We start from the raw sequence: 15,119 nt of genomic DNA on the forward strand, positions 1-15,119 counted from the left end.
TTGTCTTGGGAGCTTTAAAACTATACAATTGATTGTGCTGTCAGAATTTGTCAACCCCACTCTTAACTGAAATAACAACTCCTCTAACGGAATCAAAACTTCAGTCTCAAATATTGCTACGACGAATGCAAGACATTAAACATATCATTGACACATATGTGTATCTTGGTTCCTTGAGTGTAAAATTTCAACCCAATGTTTCACAGATATTGCAGTTTGAGAATAAAACCATACCAAGGATATGTAGTTATTTATTTGTGTGTTTATTTACTGATGTTTGTTGATTCATGTGTGTGTGCGTGTGTGTATACATGAAAAAAGGATTGGCTTTCATCTTTGCTGAGAAAATAAAATAATACCTGCATACATTGTTTGCCCTGTATGAGGAGCAGATTAAATTCAAATAATCTATGTTAAACACTCATTTGTTTACGTTTAAACGTGACCTTTAAACACAGCACAATCTTTGGTCTGAAATGGCTAAATCACAAATTAACGTTGGCAAAGTAACAAATATTGGAATTATATTGTCTGATTTGTAAAATGAATTAATCAAACAATGAAACTTAGTGTATTATTTCAGATGCAGCATTTATTTTTCTGGACAGTCACACCATCTTTATACAAATACAATGATGAACGTTTGATGTATTGAGTGGAGGTAAATCCATCCAGAAAACAGTTTCACTAAGCAGAGGCAGCAAGATGTCCATACTGCAAGTTTTTCGTGGTTGTGGTGGTCGCAGCGTGGGCAACGATGTTACCTCTCCGGCCTGACTGAAGCAGACCTTACTTCCTCACTTTCTGCGGCGACGTGTGGCGGCTCCCTTCTTGCTACTGCAAGGTTCGCACACACAAGAGACAGTGTCAGCTCTGAAAATGTTATCAAATCCAACTGGCACATGTGAATTGTCTGTGTACAGTATGACCAAGACAAAATAGGCTATTTATTTTCCTGAACTCTTCATTGGCCTATACAAAACACGATAATTATTGAAGAAAATAAGAATATTACAGAATATCTGGATTGTTATGTTCAGTACTTTTCAGCCATGATGCAGCTACTAATCAATAATAGGGAACGTTCATATTTAGAATTAAATAACCTTGAATCATTCTTGACTATTGCAAAGACATTTATGATTGTAAAGCTTACAAAATGATCAGTCAAATTGTTGTACATTTTGCACTTCATTCATTTGACTGAAATTATCAAATCTGTGAATATCTAAAGTTTAACTGTCCTTAAACTAATCAAAACAACTATGAGATGGTATTCTAAAGAATATAATACAGGCGTTAAAAAAAAAAAAAAGTAATCAATGTTATGACATCATGGCTTAAATATTTTCTGTTCATTTGAATGTCTAACCAGTGCAACCACAGTGTAGTCACTTTAACACTTCGACTAATGTCAACGTGAGAATTTTCAGGCAAGTCCAGGAATATTGCAAACCCCTTAAATCTGTGATCTATGCATTAACATTGATACTCTTCCCCTTAATTTGAACAAATTCACTCTGAAGCTGTTGTTTAAAGTCCTGTGGAGTTTCAACAGTGCCCTTTTGCAGTATCTCAGTAAACTTACTGTTTTTGCAGCTCATCGATGCGATTTCTGAGAGAGATCACCTGAAAGATAATATGATTGAATTATAAACACTTTACATTTATATTTCATCATTATTTAACATTCGAAAACAACTTTAAAAATCAACCCCATTTCACTTACTATTTATGTCACTACTTATATGCCAAATTGTGTGATCTCCATTCAAGATTGATATAAACAATTGATTGAATGATTACAATTCATGGAATGTAAGGCGTGTTGGTCATCACATGATTGCTCAATCGATCAAGTCATTCGGGGATTCTTGAACCACAGAAACATGCGGCTGTGATGGGGAAAAAAATGTCTCAGGCAGATGAGCCACTGCTGGTAAACTGAACCAGCTCTACGCATTGACACATTGTCATATACCAATAATGCACAATTCTTTCACACTGCTTGATAATGGCTGACTCACAAAATGATGAGAATTTTGAGGTGCAAAAAAAAAAAAAAAAAAAAAAAATCCTAATCAATGCCCTTCACAGACCTCATATCGCTGTCTCTTGAGCTTCTCTAAGTGGTCATATTTAATCTCCTCCAGGCTGTGCAACCACTCCCACATCTCCCTTGCCGTTTCCCTGATAAACACAAACCAGCAAGTCAACGTCTGAAAAAGTTGAATGCAATGGAACTCGATCACTATGATCAAATCAATGATTGCACTGTACTTGATGGCTTCAGCCCGTTACCTCAGTTTGTCGTCACTCAAACCGTCGATGTCCAGAGGTTGGCATCTCTCTGCCAGAATCTTCTTCTTCTTTTCCCTCTCAGTCTGCTTCTTTCCTCTCTTTGTTTCCACCTGTAAAATCACACAAAATCTCAGTTATTATTCTTCACTTGCAATATTATGACTATAAGACAGCACATTAGAGATGTGCGATGCGATGACAGGAAAAATAAGTGATTTAATATAAAGAATAATAAACCATACCCTCTGGAGGTGGCTGGTGAAGCCTGATCCCATGCTAGAGAGAGCAATCTTCTTCTTGGCTTCATCTTCAGCCTTCCTGTGGGCATCGGCCTCCTCCTTTCTTATCCTCTCTGCCTGTCACATACATAATATATATACAATTAATATCATCAATGAAGTCACACTTATAAGCAGCAGGAAAAATACTCCTCCAGTGTTATTGTTCCAAGAAGAAACTGTTTTTACTGCTCTCTAGTGGTAAGATCAATCGTAGCGGCTAATGCGACCTTAGACAAACTGTGATGTCAGTGATGCCATTAATGGATGTGATGTAATGACTTTTGTGATGCATCCCATGAACCAATATGTTCAATATTTCACATGCAAGTTCAGAGATAGCCGCTTTGTACCTCCCGTCTAGCTTGGCGCTCCTTATCCTTCTCAGCTCGAATCCTTTGCTGCTCTGCCCGTTCAGCTCGACGCTTCTCCTGAAAACACCAAACAAAAGACACAGTTACACACTGAGCCGAAGTCACAGGGAATGCTGAATCCATATTCTTGAGGGACATCTCACAATTCTTTCTTTGAGTGCAATTAACTCCTCTTCCTCCTTCTTTCTGCACTCAAAGTGAGCATCAATCAGCGACTGGAGCTCAACTAGGTCTTTGTTTTGACGTTTCTTCTGGATGTCCTGTGTGAAACGAACCAAACATGATCATCAGTACAAAACATGATTGCAAACCAGGCTACAATCATTTATGATTTATCATTATTATGTTTTACTTTTGCATGATTTTTAAAACAACAATATAATTCACATAGTTGTTTTAATTATTTACTTATTTAATTCATAAGATTTTAGAGCGGGGTGATTCATTTTCATTTTGGAGAAATGGCAAAAAAATACACTAAAACACCATCCATCCATTTTCTATACCGCTTGTCCCCACAGGGGTCGTGGGCATGCTGGAGCCTATTCCAACAGTCATCGGGCAGTAGGCGGGGGACACCCTGAACCGGTTGCCAGCCAATCGCAGGGAACACAGAGATGAACAACCATTCGCACTCGCACTCGCACTCGCACTCGCACTCGCACCTTAGGGACAATTTGGAGTGCTCAATCGGCTTTTTGGGATGTGGGAGGAAACCGGAGTGCCCGGAGAAAATCTGTGTGGGCACGGGGAGAACATGCAAACTCCACAAAGGGAGGGCTGGATGTGGTATTGAATCCACACCCACCTAACTGTGAGGCAGATGTGCTAACCGGTGCTCCACCATGCCGCCATGCCGAAATTATTATCATTATTATTTGGGCTAATGAAAAAGATCTGCTTATTTGGCTATTATCGATCAGAATTTTTGCATCAAAACTGGGTGTAGGCCGATTACCCGAGTAATCGACTGAGTAATCGATCGAATAGTCAATTCTAAAAAGATTGTTTTTGACAGCCCTAGTAATTGGTACTAATTAATGATACATGTGAGGGCACCTTCCTGTAGCTCTTCACTTTGAATATGAACATCCACTTTTTCTTTAGATTGTTTTACATTATGTGTTCTATGTGCCCTCTCTGCATACATTGCAGCCTGGTCATCCTGGAATGGGGATCCTCCCATCTGTGGTCTCCTCTCAAGGTTTCTCGTCTTTTCCCCTAGTAGTTATTTTTTTTTTTTTTTTTTTAGTTTTTCCTTGCACTCCTGGGAGTTTAAGATCAGGGGATGTTGAGAATAATTCTTAATTTTTGCACATGTGAAGCCCTTTGAGACTTGTCTGTGATTTAGTGCTGTATAAATAAACTTGACAAATGCAAAAAGATTGATCATTTTGTTTTCTCATAATCCTAAACAAACAAATAGCATCAAAATTACTGATTGAATGAACTCTGGCGCCTCCTTCAGGTTTATTTTTTTTATGCTCCTCAAAATAGTTGCTTGCAGCAGTTTTAATATCGTTTTAAGCAGCTGTTTGATGACCCGGATAAGTGGTGCAAATTAACGACATAACAGGCAGTGTACCAATTCTCTAGTTTTCGCACGCTTGTAGCCTATGTTTTTGAATATTATGTGTTCTTCAAGTGTATCTTATAGTGTGGGTATTGGGACTGGGTGACTGGGTGCAATTGTGGATAGGGGTATTTGGGGGTATTAACCTAAATGATCTACATACTCTATTTATTTATTTGTGTTTATTTACACAATTCTTTACATGTGTAATATACGACCTTGCATAACTGCACAAACTACTTGAAGGGCACCCCGAGTGCAAAACAGCCAGTTATTAACTCTAGTGTCTAACCATTGTGTGATTAATACCATGATGAAAAATCTCTTATTTAAATTGTGATCAGAGCTTGAATATGGCGACATTGAGCTACATGTTGATTATAAATGTAAACTTACATCAAAGTCAACCTTTTCCCCATCTGGGATCTTTGGAGCAGTTGGCCTATAACAAAATAACACAATGAGTAAGCCACATGGCGACAACACAATGTGTCCACAAAAGTCAAGAACTTCCTCACTTGAACTTTGGCTTCTCTTCTGGAGATTCAGCACCATAAGAATGAGAAAAAGAACAGGGAGAGAGGCAAGAGAGATCAGATGGTTAGAGGCTCAAATGTGGAGGAAGATGAAGTCCAACATGTTGGTTAATCAGGGGGAGGATCCATGTGGACAAGCTGTGTTACATCACAAGTGGTTTCACAACTCCAGACGACAGTTGAATGATGTGAGTTTTAATTTTAGAAAAACTTTCCACAACATCGTTGTCAAATTCCTGTTAAGTACCCCAAGTTCATACTGCAGTATTACCTGATTTATTGAGTTAATTTGGTCAATTAGTGTGTATAGGAAACATGACCAGTTAATCTCGTACCACAAATTACCTCAATAGTTTGACACTCGTTTGAAACCAATGAGTCGAATAACTGTTAATAGATGTGCATGGTAAAAACACAGCTCGATTCCAACAGGGAGAGTTTACATTATAATACTGAAGTTGGAGATGATCTTAAAGTTGTCTTTAAAGGGAGCCCCATTCCAACACAGGAACAAATCAGAAACAAGCAAAGCAATAGCGACTCAGCAGAAAATACAAAGTACCATCTTGATCTCCCTCCTCCACTGGTGGGACACATTCATGCAAAAAAAAGAAGAGGCAGAGATGAGTTGTTTAAGCATGGCTCTGCATCTTTGCTTCATTATGTTCCTTTAATAACACCTCAGTAGGTTTGGCTAATGAGGAGATTAAGTCACTTCCACCTTTCTTTGGAAACCAAGTTGGTGCATGAAAAAAAAATGAACAAAAAAGCTTTTTGCACAGAAAGAGAGCAAATAAATTCAGAGAATCTAGACCAACATACCTTCCTCTTCATAGTCGTCTGCATGCAGCAAGCGTCCAAAGCAAGGGCAGAACAGAATTCATTAGTTATCAGACTTGCTTGCTGCCACTATACAATGCATGGCTTTTGAGGCCCATTTACCAAACTGGGGTGTTGCATTGTCAACAGGAGCCACTGCATAATGATGTATTTATGTTTTGTTTCGAGAGCGCCACATCAAAAGCTTGAGATCACGCAGCGACTCCCTGCCATGTAATTTACAGAGAGTAGGATTTGAACAACACCGATTTCAAACCATTGCATTTAATGCCAACACCCCAGTGTAAATATCATGTTGCAGTTTGCCACGCTCGCTTCACTTCTCATCTACTCACAACAAGAGTACGATTCTAACAATGGAGTAATGAGGGTTGAACAAATAGCTTTTACATGATTTCAGAATAAAATGACATGTCATCCAAGGTGTGATGGCCTTTAACAAAAATTCAGTTTCAATTTATATTAAAAGAAAATGTTTTCAACACAATAAGGTACAATTTTATTTGAGACCTCGGATGAGATGGGGCAGTTTAATCATGTAAAAGCAGTTGAATTTCTTCTTCTCACGCTTAACAATTTATGCACATTTCATTACACACGAATGCAGTAAACACAACGGAATGTTTTGGTTTAATTATGTATCTAACACTGATGGTGCTGCACTTTAGGGTTCTTTATTAGAACCAGACTGAAGTGCAAGGTGCAACAGAGTCCTGTTCGCCAGAGTCTACCCACACATTGAAAAGTCTTCTTTGAGGACTTTGGCAGTAAATATTCAAGTGTCACTTTAGTTTTAAGAAAGAAAATGTGAGGCAGTAATGAAATTGGGAGCACAGTATTGTAACATGAACATGCTCCTCAGTTAACATGTGATGTCTTGGCTGGTTTATATTGTAGTCGCAATGACAAAAGACCACTTGGACCACTTGTCATGCTCAGTATTTTCATTTATTTATAGATAGCTAATTGAGAACCAGCTTCATCTTTTAAAAAATAATCCCATTTTTGATCTGTCAAAATCAGTCTCCTTTTTAGTGTCGGGACACAGCCTCTGGTGATCAGGTTATTCCCTAAAACAATACATGTTTTATGATGCCCCAACCAATCTAAAATTTAAATTCAAAATCATCAATTTCAGTTTCTTACATGCATGTTTGTGATGTCACAAAACACAACAATGCTTGCCTGCATGCTTCTATAATGCGAAGGCCATGAATCATGTAGCATGATATCATTTTAGTATCCAGCTCGTGAATTTCTAAACCTAAAGGATTTTTTTAATCATTTTCTTTTAGCCCTTTATAGGGCAAAGAGCTGATATACTATATTTCAACTACAGAAAATCAGTGTACAGTACTGTAGACATAAAGAGACTCTATTTTACCTTGGTATTTAAAAAAATGCTATTAAAAATAAAATGAAATGATACATATAGATTTTTCTTTCCTTTCATTTCTATTCTGAAGTTTCTTCTGGCTTTGAGCGATGCGGGTGACATCTGTTTTGCCTTATTCGTAGTTTGCGTTCCAAAATGTATTTCCATGCCCTATAAAGAGCTTCAGGTTGCACAGTTTGACAGCATACACTTTATGCCAAAGGTCAAATTTCAGTAACATACACTAACCCATTTATTTGGCAGTACAGTTGATTGGCGAGTGAAGCTGACTATGTTTTGCAGTACCGACTGCCCTGGAGGGCAGAGAGCTGAGAGGGTAGCGGGAGAAGGGAGAACAGACTGCCCACGGCACGTACCTTCCTCCTCACGAACCACCGCCTGTGGCTCTGGTTCAGGCTCTGGTTCAGGCTCTACCTCAGGTTCAGGCTCTACCTCTGGCTCTGCTTCTACCTGGGCCTCCGCCTCAGGGGCTACTTCTACTTCTACTAGCTCCTCCTGGGCTACGGCATGCACCAAACCGCCAAGGAGAGGGTGTCGGAGGAGGCCATTAATGAAGACCACAGACATGACAGAGCCATTAAAAAACAGAAGTGAGAGATTGCTTTAGTTACACAGAAGATGAATTGGTGAGCGAGGGACGGCGCTGCTGGAAAACAAAGAGAAAAACAGATGATGACGATAGTGATGAAGAATGATGATGGGAGTCATTTGACTATTCACGCAGAAGCCATGGAGAACTTGATGAAATGGAAAACTACAGTAACTGAAATATTTTTTTAAATAAAGCTATTTACCATCAACATTTAATCATATATCCATCCATCCATTGTCTGAACCGCTTAGTCCCCACGGGGGTCGCGGGCGTGCTGGAGCCTATCCCAGCCGTCATCGGGCAGTAGGCGGGGGACACCCTGAACTGGTTGCCAGCCAATCGCAGGGCACACAGAGACAGACAACCAATCGCACTCACACTCACACCTAGGGACAATTTGGAGTCTTCAATCGGCCTACCATGCATGTTTTTGGAATGTGGGAGGAAACCGGAGTGCCCGGAGAAAACCCACGCGGGCCCGGGGAGAACATGCAAACTCCACACAGGGAGGGCCGGAGGTGGAATCGAACCCGCACCCTCCTAACTGTGAGGCGGACGTGCTACCCAGTGCCCCACCGAGCCGCCTTAATCATATAATAAAAGCATTTTTCCTTATTACGCTTGCAGGTATAATGGACCCTATATCAGCTGGTTTCTCTTCACGGCTCAGTGTTTAAGATTTTTACTATCTATCTATCTATCTATCTATCTATCTATCTATCTATCTATCTATCTATCTATCTATCTATCTATCTATCTATCTATCTATCTATCTATCTATCTATCTATCTATCTATCTATCTATCTATCTATCTATCTATCTATCTATCTATCGATCTATCTAGTTTTATAATTGTTATAGTTTTCCACTTCCATGGCAGTTGTGTGAAAGACCTCAATGACAATTTGCACTAATCACATGGCAAGAAAATAAATGTAGTGAGCCTAAAAGCTCAATCCCATTTTTTTGCTTAACCATGTAATTGAAAACACTCTGAAGTCAGCAATACACCCTTAACTTGAACTGTTTGACTGTCAGCTGTGTGTTAGTTAACTCTTCAATTTTCTTTTTTTTACAGACACATAAATAGACACATACTAAATAGAACTTAGTACCTTGATATATATTGTTGCTCTTCATACAAAAAATAACTACTACTACTACTACTACTACTACTACTAGTAATAATAATAATAATAATAATAATGATGATAATAATAATAATAATAATAATAATAATAATAATAATAATAATAATAATAATAATGAAGGCCTTCACCTTCACACACAAATAATAATAGCAACTGTTTGGAATGTGACTGAATGGTAGTGTTTACAATACAATTTGATCTTTTTTTGAACATTTTACATTCACTTATTCTAGACTTTGTTCCTGGAAAATAAAGTATACCAAACCAATGAGTAGATAAGTGACAATATGTTTTGTAATACTAAACACCAGCTGTCTTTGCCAAACACTTCAACTTAAGCATGGAACCCAGAAGCTAACAAATTAGTGGAGACAGGTCTTCACAGCTCAGAACTGGTTTACATGTTTACCTTCCTCGTCTTCAGTTTTGAAAAGATAGCATGGATGGGGAAGAAAAAAAAAATCTGTTAACATCATTTTAACTGTACTGTATACTCTACCACATAATCTGTTATAAACACCCTTGACACACTGGGCTCTACTTTTGGGAATGGCATAAATCCTGCAACGTGAGAGGCATAACTGCACGGAGGTGGTTTAGACCAAGTGTTAGTAATTTCGCCGATGAATGCAAGCCGGTAGATCTGAGGGATGGAGATCTGCGCTGCTGTGGGAGTGGTCACAAGCAACTTCAATCATCGAAGCAACTCCTCTCATTCCCTTGTTGCGTGAGTCACACACGACAATTTCAACATGGTAGACAGTCCACCAATTTTGGCAGAGACTGGTCTGTCAAATTGGCAAACCCGCACAAGTCTTGCACTGGCCCAAAAATTCACCGGCATTTGTGCGTCATTGCAGATTCAGTCTCTCCAAAAATAGAGCCCTTTGACTTTCTTACATTACATGGAGGTACAGTATGTGTTGCAATTTGTACTTTAGCATTTGACAATATTGCAGATCAATCTACTTCTATCGGTGCATTTCCATCATGCACATTATTGCCAACATTTTATTCTAGGACAGGAATAGACAAGGGAACATTCTTCAACAAGGCAACAACAAGGAAAATTATTTTATCAATGTCATAGAACACTTTCATGCCTGATCTGGACACTGCAACAGCTAAAACTGTTGTGGATGCTTGAAAACCCAAACATTCCTGAATGGTTACTTACCCTCATACTGATCCCTGAAATATGAACACAAGTCAGAAATCAACTTAACATGAATTTACAATCCGTCATTTCATCCTCAAGTTGAAAATCATCAGTTAACGTGTGAACACAGGGTGTTTAGTGACTGACAATGTGTGATGCACTTACACTTCCTCAGTGTCGGACATGGTGACGGCAGACCTTGCAGCTGAGGGCAAAGACAAAGAGCCTCATGAGACCACGGTGTTGAAATAGCTGCCTCTGCGTCACTTTGCCATTTATTTCTGTATTTAAACTTTTGCATTGTTTTGATGAAAAGGTGTAAAAATAACATCAAATCAAATGTCAAGCAGTTTAACGTTCCATTGTTCAGAATCACATAATTAGAATCAGAATTATTGTTGTTGGCCAAATAGGTTAGAACGCGCAAGAAATTTGTCTCTTGTTAAAAAAACACAATCACAAAATCCACATTTAGGACATAAACATAAATATATAAATAACTGAATATTTTACTGTATCATTGTAACAACAAAACAGAAAAGGATGCCGTGTCAGAACTACAATGATGTGTGTACGTTGAAAATTACAAATCAACTGTTAATTAGGTTAGCTATTTTAAGAGGTTAATGGCAAGAGTAACGAAGAAAACTGAATGACTGATTGATGCAGAAATGCTGAAAATCCCCGACACAAGCAATTCTATGATAAAGTGTGTTCCAACAGTGTGTGTTGACGCTAAACACCACTTGCAACACATTGCTATTCAAGTAAAGCAGAAGTGAGAGGGGAAGAGCTCAATTGAAGCTGAAATGACAGGGTTTCTGTATACTGTACGCAACTGTATCATATTTGATGTATAAAAAGTCTCGGTGGATGACACCTTCACACTTAGCGGTGGGCACAGGTGCAGAGGACTTAAAGGATTAGTTAAGGATCATATTTCTACCCATCAGCTGAAGAGCACAGTCCAAATAGTTGCTTTAATCCTCAGGCTTGGACCAGAGGGAGGAGCCTCTGTAGTCCAGCAGCCAATCAGCATCAACTTCCAACAAACGAAAACTTTGATCGACTCACAGCTGACAGCCGTGTCTCCGTTGTGTTCAGTATTCAGGCAGTACATACCTACACATCAGCACTCTGTATATTTAGTGGATGGCCACTTCATTTCTTTAGTATGTGAACACTCAGTGCTGAGGAGTATTTCTGAGTCTTTCTGAATCTAAAACTGCAATGGAACAGATGAGCCCAGGGAGACACCCATCCCTGGTCAAACTGATTGCAGATCTGAAATGTATTTATAGGCCGATACATCAGTCTGACACAGGGGAGGGGCAAAGCCCCTACCAGCCAACAGGACTTAGTTTATTATTACTGCATCTAAATGCCATATATCACCAAAGTGACAGCCGGCTTCCCAAGCCCGGCATCCATATCAGATTAAAGTTCGTTACACTGACAAGTGAGATGAGCAGGATTCAACTCGTGATACTGCATAGGTGCATGTGATAAATATGCACGCATTTTAGTACTTCAATGAAATATAAATCACTTTCCAGTCTGCTTGTGCAAAACCTGAGACCTGTTGCTAAATCTGTGAACACACATAGACATCATTTGCAGATGTTCAGGTACAAGTGCCCGCATAGCTGAGGGTCCGTTTCACCCCTTGACAAAAACTTAAGAAATGCCGTACAGTATAATTATAGAACTGTCATTTGGAATTGAAGAATGTGAACTTTGAACTTTGATACTTCAACAGAAAAAAAAAAATCGTTTAACTGTAATAAGTGTAATTCAAATTAATATCAAGAAATTAGATCACATCACTAATTATATCATCTTACTTAAGCTTCAACTGACTGGGCCAACTTCACTATCATTAATATTGTCAGTTTTTTATTATTCATTGATTAGTAATCGTTGTAGTAGTTGATTAGTATCTACTTCTTAATTTTCTTGGGTGATATCAATTCACAGCAATAAAAACTGCCTATTAATGTCTACATGAAATAGATTAATCACAATCATCGAGTAGAGTCCGTGAAGGAATAAGGTTTTAAATTTTACTGAAAATGACACACATTACTAGCCCATCACTCAAGAGTAATGAAAACTGAATTTTAAAAAAATATTCCCACATGGTTAAAATGTTCAGCAATGAAGATTAGAACTCTCCAGAATCTTAAAGATATCCCACTTGATGATATATTCCGACAGTCCAGAATCACATGGCTCAGATTGCCCTGCTGAATGTTCTCTGTATATGCAGTAAAAAACTAATTCAAGCAACGGTATATTTAATTTGAAAGTGAATTTGCCCGTGTGCCCAGTGCTTACCTCAGAGCGGAAGAGAAGCTCCTGTGACGACCAAGATGAAGGTGTGCACAATCTACAGCCTCTGCTCAGAGAATATGTCCTTGTGTTACAGTGATACTTGAGCTCATCTGGCCCTTATTGGCTGTGGGATGAGAGTGAGGTGTGGGTGTAGAATATGTTTGTGAGTGGGAAATGTGGGGAGGGGGCCAGCCATGACCCCAGAGAAGGAGATGGATGAAATACTGTGGATGGGAGACGAGGGCTCGGGTTTTGGAAAGGAGCAGCTGAGAAGCTTCAGTTGCTAAATTTACAGTGATGGAAGGCTGAGAGGAGGGAGGGGGGAGTTACACATCAGCTTGGCATCCAGACAATGGAGGGAGACAGTGTGCGTGGGTGCGTGCGTGCGCGTGTGTGCCTGTGCGTGTGTGTGTGTGTGTGTGTGTGTGTGTGTGTGGTTGTCACTGCGTGTTTGTCAGCCACTTCATAAATCAATTCGTCAATCAGTCTGGCATCCCAGTCAGAAATGGTAAAATCAGAACAAGAACAGCAACAAAAAGTTGAAATGGAAGTATCACAACCACTTGTGTTGCTTTCTCATACAGAATAGTTGAAGCATCTTTACATGTACCTGCAGCCTGCTTTTATAGGTGGGATTCTTTTTCAAAAAGGAGGAACAAACACAGCAGACTCTTCATTCCAAGAGGATCATCACTGGAGCCACCCTTGCAAGGATCATTTCATCATCATCAACTCAGACTTACATATTGTTTCAACACTTTTCTCTCCATTAGCTGCTTCTTTAGTGTATTTGTCAAAGAAGGTGTCCAAGGGTTTTCTGTTGGATTTAGAAAAGTCACAAATCTCTTTGGCACAGCCAGTTGAAATATGGTTGCAACAGTATGTCGGACATTCTACTGAATATCCATCAAGTAAGAATATATCATTCTGTTACATACTAGAATGCCAGCAGAGGTGCTAAGCTCATTGTAGATGCCCACATTGTTTTCACACACATTTATGGCAGCATGACGCATTGTTGCATTGTTGCAGTCAAATCAAATTAAGCCCATGAAATATATGCAAAATTCCCATGGAAATCTATCTACCCACCATATGTGAAATTAATATATACACGAGCACCTATAATAAAATTTAAAATGGATTGATTTTTGGTATTTTGGTGTCAAGGTTCAGTCCAGTCCACCAAAGTCCTAGATCCCCTTTACAACTGGCATTAAAATGGGATCCATGTCCGGACACGTAATCCAGATAATAACAATCCAGTCTTGCCTTTGGTTTTGCACCTTTTATTTTTAATACATTCTCATTAACCTCATTGAGATCATATCTATGTCTTGCAGAGCAAAATCTGCACATATTTCTGAATTGTAAAGAACATTGTGTCCCTGCAGGGGTTTTTTTTGTACCAAATTTTTTCTTTACGCATCCTTTTTTCCCCCATTACTCTATGCAGAGAGATCTTACGACTGAGCCAATATCTGTGACACAGGCTTCTAACAAAAAAGGTTATGAATATGCAGATGAAATGTATGTGACATCGCAAAAGATGTAACATTTGCTTTCCGCTTACTGTAATTGTGGCCAACACTTGAGAAGAGGACACTTGCCTCACTTGCCTACCCTCAATGCACGTCACTGTCTACTGGCTGCGATATGCATTCACTAGATCAGGCATGTCCTCAAGGGACGTTGTTCTGCTTTATTTTCATGTCTCCCTGCTGCAACCTACCTGATTCAAATGATTTCAACAGATGAGAATTCCAATTTGAATAAAACGGTGGAGTGCATATGTCAGACTATCGACACCATACACACTGGCAACCAAACAGCTTTAAAAAGCCTCACATTCACTTATGTAATCCGTTCCTGCCGCCTAACCAGTCAGGGGACGCAGGGGCGACATTTTTCCAAGGGGGGTCTCGGTCGTCACACATCAACAGGGGAAGCCCAGCAGGAAGACAGGGGTCACACTGCAGTCCGAGTTAATTTGGCACTCTTTTTCCTTTTGCATCTTCAACACGTTCGTTCTCATCTGCTTCAAGTTCAGACCCGCACGGACTCAACGGGGTGTCCTCCTCCACAAGAACATCAAGAGCATCAACATGTTTTAAGTTTAAAATTATTTACTTTAACCTAGAGCTCAATTTGCATTGATGCCAAGGGTTGAATTAAATCCAAATTGGTTATGCAATGTCATACAAAATATTGACTGGCGGCCATCAGCGGCATCCTAGGGCTGAGGAGACATTCTCTCTGAGGCAAATGGCTTTCATTTTTTACCTTGCGTCACTGTGTCGGAGAGAGGCTGAGATTTCATAATTCTTAAAACATTTAAATTAGGTAGTTTATGTACTATCCACCTCCAATTAATTCACAGCCACTCGGTCTGAACGTAGTGTTTTTGCAGATTACACACGTGAGACAAAAGACTGTGTTTCTATTTTTACACACGTGAGACAATGTACCGTGTTTCCATTTCCGTCAGTTAATGGGCTTCCGTCAATGACACACTGATGCATGCATCTCTGAAGCCAATTAGGCCTTTATGGTAGAGTGATTCAGACGGCGGGCATTCTTCTGT

At 39.4% G+C, this 15,119-nt stretch overlaps 1 protein-coding gene across 2 annotated transcripts; it reads right to left on the reverse strand.

The window, feature by feature from the left end:
• Nucleotides 1-572: 572 nt before the first annotated feature.
• LOC148400245 (troponin T, fast skeletal muscle isoforms-like) lies at nucleotides 573-7,880 on the reverse strand. 2 transcript variants are annotated; one of them, XM_088371622.1, is made up of 12 exons: nucleotides 7,655-7,880; nucleotides 5,885-5,902; nucleotides 5,625-5,645; nucleotides 5,045-5,063; nucleotides 4,923-4,968; nucleotides 3,097-3,213; nucleotides 2,933-3,010; nucleotides 2,544-2,657; nucleotides 2,302-2,411; nucleotides 2,100-2,190; nucleotides 1,589-1,629; nucleotides 573-837 (listed from the first exon to the last, which is right to left on the reverse strand). In XM_088371622.1, the coding sequence occupies exons 1-12, from the start codon at nucleotides 7,863-7,865 to the stop codon at nucleotides 798-800; spliced, it is 906 nt and encodes a 301-aa protein (XP_088227748.1). In that variant the 5' UTR covers nucleotides 7,866-7,880; the 3' UTR covers nucleotides 573-797. The 2 variants fall into 2 exon arrangements, with proteins under 2 accessions (XP_088227748.1, XP_088227749.1); XM_088371623.1 differs by lacking the exon at nucleotides 5,625-5,645.
• Nucleotides 7,881-15,119: the final 7,239 nt, after the last annotated feature.

This window comes from Syngnathus floridae, chromosome 3 (assembly GCF_059516105.1).
Source record: "Syngnathus floridae isolate MCC-2025c chromosome 3, RoL_Sflo_1.0, whole genome shotgun sequence".
NCBI classification, from domain to species: Eukaryota; Metazoa; Chordata; class Actinopteri; order Syngnathiformes; family Syngnathidae; genus Syngnathus; species Syngnathus floridae.